This window comes from Arachis ipaensis, chromosome B9 (assembly GCF_059453495.1).
Source record: "Arachis ipaensis isolate K30076 ecotype BB chromosome B9, ASM5945349v1, whole genome shotgun sequence".
Taxonomy (NCBI): Eukaryota; Viridiplantae; Streptophyta; class Magnoliopsida; order Fabales; family Fabaceae; genus Arachis; species Arachis ipaensis.
The window spans coordinates 27,056,092-27,067,512 of NC_142444.1; the positions used below are offsets into that span (position 1 = coordinate 27,056,092).

At 35.6% G+C, this 11,421-nt stretch overlaps 2 protein-coding genes across 2 annotated transcripts; one reads left to right on the forward strand and one right to left on the reverse strand.

Annotated features, from left to right (window-relative positions):
- LOC107617693 (DEAD-box ATP-dependent RNA helicase 3, chloroplastic) lies at nucleotides 1-6,936 on the forward strand. The gene is made up of 10 exons (XM_016319519.3): nucleotides 1-666; nucleotides 1,279-1,409; nucleotides 1,490-1,904; nucleotides 2,503-2,601; nucleotides 2,789-3,013; nucleotides 3,633-4,010; nucleotides 4,963-5,106; nucleotides 5,626-5,721; nucleotides 5,822-6,078; nucleotides 6,492-6,936. Exons 1-10 carry the CDS (start codon nucleotides 211-213, stop codon nucleotides 6,577-6,579), a joined length of 2,289 nt encoding a protein of 762 aa, XP_016175005.1. The 5' UTR covers nucleotides 1-210; the 3' UTR covers nucleotides 6,580-6,936.
- Nucleotides 6,135-8,499, reverse strand: LOC107617694 (uncharacterized). Its single transcript, XM_016319520.3, has one exon. The coding sequence runs from the start codon at nucleotides 8,374-8,376 to the stop codon at nucleotides 7,444-7,446; it is 933 nt and encodes a 310-aa protein (XP_016175006.1). The 5' UTR covers nucleotides 8,377-8,499; the 3' UTR covers nucleotides 6,135-7,443.
- Nucleotides 8,500-11,421: the final 2,922 nt, after the last annotated feature.

Below are 11,421 nucleotides of genomic sequence, written 5' to 3' on the forward strand. Positions count from 1 at the left end.
CCTCGGAGCTGCCGCTAATTATCCACTCCCTGTATAAAAAGCCGCTTATACTAGCAGAGCAACTTAGAGGCTTATAAGGTCATCCATTTCTCCACCGAGCTGCGTGAGAGAGAGTGACCTTATCCTCTCCCCTCTCCTTCTTTCTCCCTTTTCCCCTTCCTTCTTCAAGCCAATTATTATTCTTACTCCTTTCATCACTTAAACGCTCAAATGGTTTCCGTTATTGGCGTTTCTTCAATATACCAAACCCACGCTCTCGAACTCCACAAGAGAGCAACGTCCACAACAACAACAACAGCTTCGGGTTCTTCCAACGCCGTTTCGCTCCCTTCGTTGTCGTTTGACAACAAGTCGCACTTCAACGCCGTTCTCAGAGCTCATTATCACCTTAACGACGGCAATAGGCGCAGGCTCGGTTTTGTTCCTACTTCTAATGCAGTTGTGACAGCTAATGACTCTTCCGTACTCAGCGAAGAAGCCTTCAAGGGTTTTGGTTTTGACGGTGTTGGCGATGATGATGAAATTGGTTATGAGTATGAGAGTGACGGTGACGCTCATTTTATTGCTTCAAGAGAAGATGAGCTCGATATTTCGAAGCTTGGCTTGCCTTCGAGGGTCGTCGACTCGCTCCAGAAACGTGGAATCACTAGCCTTTTCCCAATTCAGGTCTCTGTTCTTTATTTGATTTTAATTTTAATTTTCATGTATGGTTTATTTCGGAATGGTGATGTTATATTATGTAATATATAATGTTATAGTATAGACATGTAAGGTGCTTGTGTTTTGATCATTCCTCGAAGAAAAAAATTATTAAAATTATTATTATTGTTAGAAATTTCAAAACTTTATTATAAAAATTTTCAATACAAGATAGTTCATTCAAATTCATACACGAATTGTATTCTACAATGAATATAGATCATTTAAGACGTGCTAGTTTTTGAAATTAGTCGTGTTATATCAATTGCTTGGGGTTAGGGCTCTATGTTTTACTGTTTTCGTTTTTTTCTCCCCATGAAATGTGGCACCCATTATAATTATATATGTTCATTGAGTGTTCGCTTGCTTCTATTAATTTATTGGAAGCTAGATACATGCTTTAGTTGCTTTTGTTAAATTTAACTCAACACCTATAGTTATATGGATTTGGGTTTATCTTATTTTGACTAATGTTGATTTTGTATTGTATGATTTCTGTCAAATTCTTTTGTGGATTTGGTTGGACTCTTAGTTTTCTTTCCTCCTTGCAAATTTACTAACTTTCTGTTTGGTGATTAGAGAGCTGTGTTAGTGCCTGCCTTAGAAGGTAGAGATATCATTGCCCGGGCAAAGACTGGGACAGGGAAGACATTGGCGTTTGGGATTCCCATTATTAAAGGCCTCACTGATGATGAGCAAGGTTCCTTCAGGTGAATATTATTCATGCACAATACACCCTATTTGTTTTAGGATTGCTTGATATATTGATGCATTTGTTTGTTTATTGCAGGCGTTCGGGCCGTCTTCCTAAAGTATTGGTCCTTGCACCTACTAGGGAGTTAGCGAAGCAGGTCGAGAAGGAGATAAAAGAATCTGCGCCTTATCTGAATACAGTTTGTGTTTATGGTGGTGTTTCTTATGTAACACAGCAAAGTGCTCTTTCACGTGGTGTTGATGTAGTGGTTGGAACACCTGGTAGAATAATTGACCTAATAAATGGGAACAGCCTTAAATTGAGTGAAGTTCAATATTTGGTTCTTGATGAAGCTGATCAAATGCTTGCTGTTGGGTTTGAGGAGGATGTGGAAGTAATTTTGGAAAAGGTCCCATCTGAGCGGCAGACAATGCTTTTCTCTGCGACAATGCCGGGTTGGGTGAAGAAATTATCAAGAAAATATCTGAACAATCCGTTGACAATTGATTTGGTAAATTCTTGTTGCTTTTGACTTCTCTGATCCCTATTATGCACAGAGCATAGTTTTCTTAATCGTTTGTCAGTGGAGTGGAAAACATAGATTATAGCATGTAGTTTGTTGCGTGTCGACAGCATTTTCTTTCTAATTTTATACATGGAATTTCAAAACAGTATTGACTAACTGATGGTATTCTTCCTGAATGTTTGAAGCATATTGATGCTAACGGAAAAACTTACTTGACTGAAAAGGGAAGTCTTTTTTATGTTGTAAATTTTGATAAACCTATCAAAGCATTGACCTCATGGCTTACTAGCTTGTAATATAGCACGTTTTGGGTTCAACTCTGTAAATCTAGTTGCAATTCCTCATCGTAATCCTAATTTTATCTGTTTGTTACCATTTTGTTCTATGTTTGTCTGTTTGATACAAGTGGATTTGGAGAGAAGGGGAAGCACTGTGGAGTCTATAATAACATTAGCAGGATACATCTAGTTTCATTTTTAATTCCAACTCTATCAAATAACTGTGATTGTGTTTACCAATGTTCAAGTTATTGTAGAATAATCTTGACTATCAAAACCCACTTTTTCCTTTTCTTTTAAATAAGGTCGGTGATGAAGAAGAAAAGCTTGCTAATGGGATCAAACTTTATGCTATGTCAGCCACTGCCACTTCAAAGCGGACAATTCTTTCTGATCTTATAACTGTAAGTTTACTGAAACTGAAAAGTCCATCCTTAGATGAATGGAAGCCATGTCAGTTGCTGGTCTATACCAGAAATATCTTGATTATAGAATGCAGTACAATGATTTATACCAGAAATATCTTGATTATAGAATGCAGTACAATGATTTCACTGAATTTAACTAAAATTCTATGTCTACGACTTTTAGGTCTATGCAAAGGGTGGAAAGACTATTGTTTTCACACAGACAAAAAGGGATGCCGATGAAGTATCACTGTCATTAACAAATAGTATAGCTTCTGAAGCTCTGCATGGTGATATATCTCAGCATCAAAGAGAAAGAACATTGAATGGCTTTCGGCAAGGGAAGTTCACTGTTCTTGTTGCCACGGATGTTGCAGCCCGTGGACTTGATATTCCCAATGTTGATTTGGTAAGTTCAAGGGACTTGATATTCCCTTGGTGCTTTCTGGTCTTCGCTATTGTATGATTCTTCCCATGTACTAGCAGTTTTATGTTTTTATTATCCAGTTTTGATTCAATGGTTAGTCCTAAATTAGGTTCAATCGGTGAACACTATACTTCGATAATTCTTATTTTAAAATTGACATTTTTAATTGGGAATTTAGTCATTTATTTAACTGTAAATTTCTGAGAACTTATGTCTACAAATTGGGTTCTTGAGATATATTGTCTCCAGGACAGCTGAGGACTTGATTATCTTGAAATTGGGATTTCTTGACCCTTAAATGTGATTTGCTTGTCCAAGAAGAATTCAATTTGTCAATTATGATATATTTCACTTGCCTCTGACCTTATCATTCGATCTTGATCACTGTAAACTATTTAATTGATTTAACAGTTATAATTTTGTTTGATAAATTGTGTTTGTCCAAATAGCAACTTGTTTATTTATTTTTTATTTTTCATCTCAATCTCTTTCTGTTTACCTCCAGAGGCAGTAGAAGATCTATATCTGAATTAATTTGAAGATTCTTTTCTTTGACTATTACTGAATTTGTCTGCTCTCAACATAATGAAATTCCTTTCAGGTTATCCATTACGAACTTCCTAATGACCCTGAGACTTTTGTGCATCGCTCTGGTCGTACTGGGCGTGCTGGAAAAGAAGGTACTGCCATTCTGATGTACACCAGTAGCCAGAGGAGAACAGTTAGATCCCTTGAGCGTGATGTTGGCTGTAAATTTGAATTTGTTAGTCCACCAGCTATCGGAGAGATTTTGGAGGCATCTGCTGCACAAGTTGTTGCTACGCTTGAGAGAGTTCATCCAGAGTCTGTTGAGTTCTTCACTGCAACTGCACAAAAATTGGTTGAAAAACAAGGGGTTAGTGCCCTCGCAGCTGCACTAGCACAGCTCAGTGGATTCTGTAGACCTCCATCATCCCGTTCATTAATCAACCATGAGCAGGTATTGGAGAAGTTTATATTTCAATTTCAACTTGAGCCATTCCAATTTCTAAAGTATTTATTGGTTCTCAGTGTTCTTTCATCAACATTATGTAAACGATGTTAATCCATGTCATTGGGATTCAACAGAATTTTACGTTTGGCCTAACACAACACTTCTCTTCTATTCAGGCAGTGGCTATGTAAAAAGTTTGCAATAAGCTAAACATAGAAATGGTGTTCATGTAACAAAATCTGTCCAGAACATGAAATTGAAAAATCTAATTTTGCTCTAGCTAAACAGCAGATGGAATATAATTTTCATCAATTTAATAGATGTTCACCTTACTCTAAAGACCAGTTAACTTGGAATACTGATAGAATCCCTACAATAAATATAATCTACCCAGTGGAAGAGAAGCAAGAGGAAGAAATGTCCATGGGTTAGCATACACGTTGTAAGAAACTGCTGATCTGGCAGTTGAGAGGAGTGGATGCCATTGGTTGAGGATATATTATGCTAGGGAAAGCATAGTGTGAATCAGGCTTCAAGTTAGGTAGATAGTAGATTGGGGGAAAGACTAGGCACTCTCCAACTGCCTGGACCCTTGCCCATTAGCATTTCTCTATATTCCTTTTACATTTCTTGGAAACCAGTTGCTGATGCCTGATATCAACTTGATGTCTTCTGGGGATATGATTTAGTTCAGTAATTTCTTTTTCTCTTCCTAGTTCTTATATCTGACACCATTGTATATTCGTATAATATCACTGGTTTTAATTTAATGTTTGCTTAGTTAAGCTTTTGAAAATATAGTTATTACCTGATTAGTGTTAAGATAACATACAAAAAAATAAAAATTAGTGAAGGTTGATCCAAAATTATATTTTATTTGCCTTACCTCGTTTAATCTTATAAATGCTGTTTCGGAGAATGTACTTGATTAGCTAATTGAAAGCTCCGTCAAATGCAGGGATGGGTTACATTGCAACTCACTCGAGATGGAGATAATTCTAGAAGATTTCTTTCTGCAAGATCGGTCACTGGGTTTCTTTCTGATGTGTATTCTCCTGCTGCTGATGAAGTTGGAAAAATACATGTAATTGCAGATGACCGGGTTAGTAACTTCATATGCAAACTATATTGTTCTATTAGGTAGTGTTTGTTTCCAGAGACTGGACTGGAATTGGGACTGGAGGAATAGGACTCAGTATTGTGTTTAGTGGTCAGAGACTGGAACTAAAACTTCAGCCTTGGGACACAATTTCAGTCCATTCAGTACCATTATGGGAACACAAGGGACTGGAATTTCTGGAGATGGGGACTAAAACTTTAACATGAAATTTTTTTTAATGACTAAGGATATTTTAATAAATATTCTTATTTCATATCCATATCTATCTTGAACCAAATAAGATACTAAGATATAACTCAGTTCGATACACTTTGCTCCAAACATAATACAGAGACTTAATTTAGTCTCAGTCTCTCTACCTCTGTCTTCCAGTTTCTGTCTCTTAGTCTCAGTTTCTCTTCCAAACACATCCTTAGTGTTAGGAACTTCTTTACTATTGTCTATCAAGATAACGAACCCATGCTGTTCAATTTACTTGACATTGTTAATACCTAATGTCAGATTCAAGGAGCTGTTTTTGATCTTCCAGAGGACATTGCTAAAGAGTTACTCAACAAGGATTTGCCACCTGGAAACACTATTTCCAGGATCACCAAGGTAAATGAAATATTCGATTAATATATTTAATGCTTAACTGTTTGTTATTTATGTGAAACAGTTCATAAAGGCAATCTCATTTCCCTCTTTGTATTGGCAGTTACCTGCTTTGCAAGATGATGGACCTGCAAATGATTACTACGGGAAGTTTTCCGACAGAGAACGAAGTAACCGAAGAGGTTCAAGGGATCAGAGAAGTTTTAAAACCTCACGAGGATATGGGGGAAACCGAGGCTCTGACGATGATTTTGGTAGTTCATACGGGAGAGGGAGTAAAAGTTTTAAATCTGGCAACAGCCGGTCTCGAATGGGAAAAAGCAGTGATGACTGGCTGATTGGAGGTAGACAATCAAGCAGGTATTCATATCATCAAACAAGTTATAATAGCTTTTCTTTTGTTTTCCTGAGATGCAAAGTTATAGTAAGATTTATCCATGTGAAACTTAGACATAGGATAATTCTTGAATGAACATAAGCTAACAACTAATATTTAGATGGGAACGGCAATCAAACTTGAAAGTTCACCTAAACTCTAGGTAAACTCGAATAGTAAAGCTCAACATGAATTCAAAGAGCTTATAAATATCTAAATTGGAGATCTAAAATTATGAATCCGTAGGGTATACAAATTACAAATTAACTTGAAATTTGATAACCTTGCTGGTGGGAGCCACGTTTGATGTGTCTAGATGAGTTGTTAGATTTGTTCCTATGGAAGAATCTCATAAGCTTTGGGTTCAACTGATGGGACATCCAAATGTGACTTGCAGGGGTGGTAGCTATGGAGGGGCCTGTTTTAATTGCGGAGAATCGGGGCATCGGGCATCAGATTGTCCCAATAAGCGAAGCTTCTTTTAGTTAATGTATCGGCAATTTTGGCGCCACCTCGGCAAAGGCTTGATCTACTGCTGCCACTGGTGATGGCCTGTTGGGTTCTAGAAATTTAAAGATGCTTGCTCAGAAGGATTACAGAATCAAAGACACTTTTCTGTTGTGGGGAAATCTCCAGAGGCCTTAGCCTTGGGTCTTCGATGTATTTGGTTAGCTCATTCAAGATGTATTTAATGATGTAAAATTTATTTGTAATTTGTACTGGGGTTGTGTTCATTTTTGGCAAGAACAGTAACTATGTGGCCCTGTTTTGTCCGTTTAACCGCTTAATAGTATGGCGTCGCTTAATAGTATGGCGTTATGCAGAATGTTTACGAATTCCAATTGATCATGATATTGCTGATGAGATGAAGATCATCTTACAAGTTGGTCATTATGCTGCAATCAGGATTTTGCAAAAACACCAATCTCATCTAAAATAATATAGTATTAGAATCCCGTTTCAAAATGTTATTTTGGATAAATTGGTTAATCAAAAACATATATTTAGATGTAAATTTAAATACTTACGTTTTTTATTTGGACACGGATGCAGAAAGAAGGTAGTATGCCAATTTATGTCATTTGCAGGTAAAAGAGGTGACTTAATGGGTGTGAAATAAAGTAATATTTTACAAGCAAAAATGACATTTTGGCAACTTTAAAGTAGTATTATACCAGTATTGAGTACTGACCTTAAAGTTTTGCACAGCAAGGGGAAAAAAAAAAAAAGTCATTCTCACTCATGAACTGAGAAACCTGATGACGAAGCAAAGAGACAACATCCACAATTGACTTCAACATCTCAATTCCCTACTGAAAAGATTGCAAGTCCAAAATCACACATACTGCTCATTTTCCAAAAAGAACGTTCATAACAGTTCTGAAAACTGGTCCTCTTTTATTGCTCATAACCTCCCTCACAGCCTTCTCATCAGGTTCAAACCCCTTCTCCTTCATCTGCCCCAACAACTCCATAGCCTCGTCAACCTTCTCTTCCCTAACCAGCCCCTCAAACACCGCCGTGTAAGTCTCGGCACTGGGCTTCATCCCCTTATCCATCATCTCCAACACAAATCTCTTGGCATCCTTCAAAACCTTCCCACCAGCAAGCCCCTTTATAAGCACAGCGTAAGTATATGCATTGGGTGTAACCCCAGATGCCAGCATTCTCATGTGGGCCTTTAGAGCCTCCTTGGGCCGGCCCGCGTTGGCGTAGGCCTCAACAATGGCCGTGTGGGCCACCACGTCCGGCACGTGACCTTTGTCCTTGATCTCAGCGAAGAGCTCTAGCGCCACGTGCGTGAGACCCTCTTTGGACAATGCGTCGAACATCTTAACTGCATGGTTCATGAGGCCGTCGCCGCTTCTCATGTTGTGGAAGATTCCTTGCAGGTCCTTGGGGTCCTCGGGCTCTTGTATCGGTGGCTTCTTGCTGAATGGGTCGTAGGGGGGTGGTAGCTTTCCCTTATTGCTGTTCTTGTTGTCTTTGGTGGCGGCAACAACGCTGTCTTCATCGGAGTCGGAGTCAGAGTCGGAGAGTGAGAAGTTGAGTTTGGTGTCGATTGTGGTGTTGGGTTTCTTGGAGGTGAATGGGCGCGTTGTGAAGTGGAAGCTGTAAGATTTGGGATATGGGTGTGAGTGTGAGGAGAAGACGGAGATGGGTGGTGGTTGGAGAAGGTAGGTGGGAGTGCGGGTGCGGGAGGAGGAGAAGAAGAAGGCGCGTGATAGAGATGAGAGTGCGGCTCTGGTGGTGGCGGTGCCAGCGAAGGCCATCGATGCCATGATGCTGTGTCTCTCTGCGAATTTCTTTGTTATTTGATAGAGTGCTGCTATTGTGCTCTATGCATTGAAGGAAATACAAAGTTACAAACTCTTAGCTCATGAGTCATTACCCAACTCCTAATGAAAAGTTTTTAAGTCGTATATCCCGTGTGTATATATATACATAACAAAAATGCACCCTAAAATTAGCTAATAATATATTTGTGTATAAATATATATGTAATTTAATTTATTTTTAATATGTATTTATATTTGTATATATTTTATATTGATATGTATATGTAATATAATCCTAAAGTATATATAATTAATATTGAGTAAATAGTCAAATTGGTCCCCGAAAGATAGCACAATCTTTAGACGAATTCCCGTAAGAAAAAGATAATAAAATTTGTCCCCGAAAAATTTAAAATTGGTAACGTTAGTCCTTCCGTCAGTTGGATGATGACGTGGAGGGCTAATGCCACGTGTCACAAGATGATTGGTTGACATGTCATATCGGTGACACGTGGCATGCCACGTGACACTTGACATGTAAAAAAGTTATTTATAATCAAAATAGTCTTTGAAAGTTCAGACGTAAGTCATATTCATCCCTAAAATTTTAAAAATTAATAGTTCTTATATAATTTTTTTTATTTTTTCTTGATAATATTAAATTTAAAATATTTTTTGATACTACTAATTTTAATAGAAATGTAATTGACAATAAAAAAATTAGTAATTGTATCCTTTCTTCTTAAAAATTTGTTCAATAAAATTATCTCTCTCCTCTAATTCTTGTCAAAATCTCTCTTATTCTTTTCTATTCTAAAACCTTTTTCTTACATTATTACATTTTGCTGGAATATATATATATATATTGAAATGTATGTATTTATTACCCTAAATAAAGTTATATGCTCAAAATAAAAATTTATGTATGTTAACCTAAACAAATTTAATAAAAATTTATACATCTTTTTTTTCATTATGTTATTACTTTCATTTAGATTAACATACATAAATTTTGATTTTGAGCATATAACTTTGTTTAGGTTAACAAATACCTACATTTCAATTTTGAGTATATATATATATTCCAACAAAATGTAATAATGTAAGAAAAAGGTTTTAGAATAGAAAAGAATAAGAGAGATTTTGACAAGAATTAAAGGAGAGAGATAATTTTATTGAACAAATTTTTAAGAAGAAAAGATACAATTACTAATTTTTTTTATTGTCAATTATATTTCTATTAAAATTAGTAGTATCAAAAAATATTTTAAATTTAATATTATCAAGAAAAAATAAAAAAAATTATATAAGGACTAATTTGATTAATTTTTAAAATTTTAGGGATGAATATGACTTACGTCTGAACTTTCAAGGACTATTTTGATTATAAATAACTTTTTTACATGTCAAGTGCCACGTGGCATGCCACGTGTCACTGACCTGATGCCACGTGTCACCGATCTGACATGTCAACCAATCATCTTGTGACACGTGGCATTAGCCCTCCACGTCATCATCCAACTAACGGAAGGACTAACGTTACCAATTTTAAATTTTTCGGAGACAAATTTTATTATCTTTTCTTATGGGGACTCGTTTAAAGATTGGGCTATCTTTCGGGGATCAATTTAACTATTTACTCAATTAATATTAACAATTAAAATTTACTGAATATCGATGTATTAATATATTTGAAAGCTTCCCACTCCTAAATAAAGGGAATAGATTTAAATAAGAGAAGAAAAATTACTTGTTGGCCAAATTGACTTTTGAATTTTTTTTATAAAAACACTTGAGTTATCAAAATTTATTATTTAATTATTTAATTATTATTTAATAATTAATTTAATTTTTTTAGTCTAATAATCTAATAAAATATTTTATCTTATATTTTTAAAAATTGATGGGTAACTGATGACAAAAAATAATAAATTTTAATGATCTTTTAACATTTTTTTTAAATTAAAGTTCATCTTTAATAATTTCAAGTTGGTTTTATTAGTTCTTCTATCACTTCTATTATTAATGACGGCAAAATTTATTAACATAACACGTGGAGTGGAATTTGTAAGAATCGGAATAATCGCTTTAATAAAATAATAAATTAATTGTCCGGAATAAGTTCGGAAAAAAATGTTTTTTTTATAAAATATAAAGGTGACTAGTTATCTTTTTGGTATATCATACTTATATATCTTGTTAATTTAATTATTACTTTGTGTATCCTGAAGCTATCTATAAGGTTTTATATATATATTATGTCTTGTTCTGTCCGTGCCTACGCGTTTAGTTATCGTGTGTAAACGCTTCGTATTTTCATAATTCCGTTTTATGGAACTTTGAGCTTTACTCCTTCATCGGGCTTCTAGTTATATAAATTCTTGGATATATATATATTATAAGCTTTAGAACTGTCGTAGCACTTTGTTATCCTTCGCTTTACAACTAGAGGTAAGGCTTAGGGTAACGGGGTATTACATTTATGGTATCAGAGCAGTTCTTCTTCGTGAGCTTGAGGTATGGACCGATTGTGCTTCGTTGCACACTCTGGGTCGTTTTTCTTTCGTGCTATTTAGGATATTTGTTTGATATGCATAGCATGCTTATTTGTGAGTGCTTTTCTGGGATAATTGAAGCACTAGACTTGAGATATTGAGATTGATCACTTCGATATCGATTGTTTAGTGTAGATATGACCCCGAATGGCAACTCACGGACGAGGTCAATCACGTTCACGGAGAGATAATGAGGATGACTAACCTGGCTAATGCGTTACAAGCTCAACATGTTTCAGAAAACTAGTTTGTGGAGTTTGTGGCATATCAGTTGATTGGTGAGCAAGGTTCTAAAAACCGAACGAGTTATCGAACCGCTCTAGTTACTGGTTACTGGTTCATAGGTTCAACCGATTCGACCGTAATTGAACAAAAAAACCGTTTCATAAAAAAATAATCAATAAAATATAAATAAACACACAAAAATATAATTATAAACTAATATAATTAAAATTTTATCCAAATTAAAAGTATTACATCAACCACAATATTA

Excerpts from the sequence above, each read along its gene's own strand:
- LOC107617693 (XM_016319519.3), top strand. The coding sequence starts at position 211 with ATGGTTTCCGTTATTGGCGTTTCTTCAATATACCAAACCCACGCTCTC. Across the intron at positions 2,602-2,788 it reads TTCTTTCTGATCTTATAACT|GTCTATGCAAAGGGTGGAAA; the intron begins GTAAGTTTACTG and ends TACGACTTTTAG. Across the intron at positions 4,011-4,962 it reads CATTAATCAACCATGAGCAG|GGATGGGTTACATTGCAACT; the intron begins GTATTGGAGAAG and ends CGTCAAATGCAG.
- LOC107617694 (XM_016319520.3), bottom strand. The coding sequence starts at position 8,376 with ATGGCATCGATGGCCTTCGCTGGCACCGCCACCACCAGAGCCGCACTC.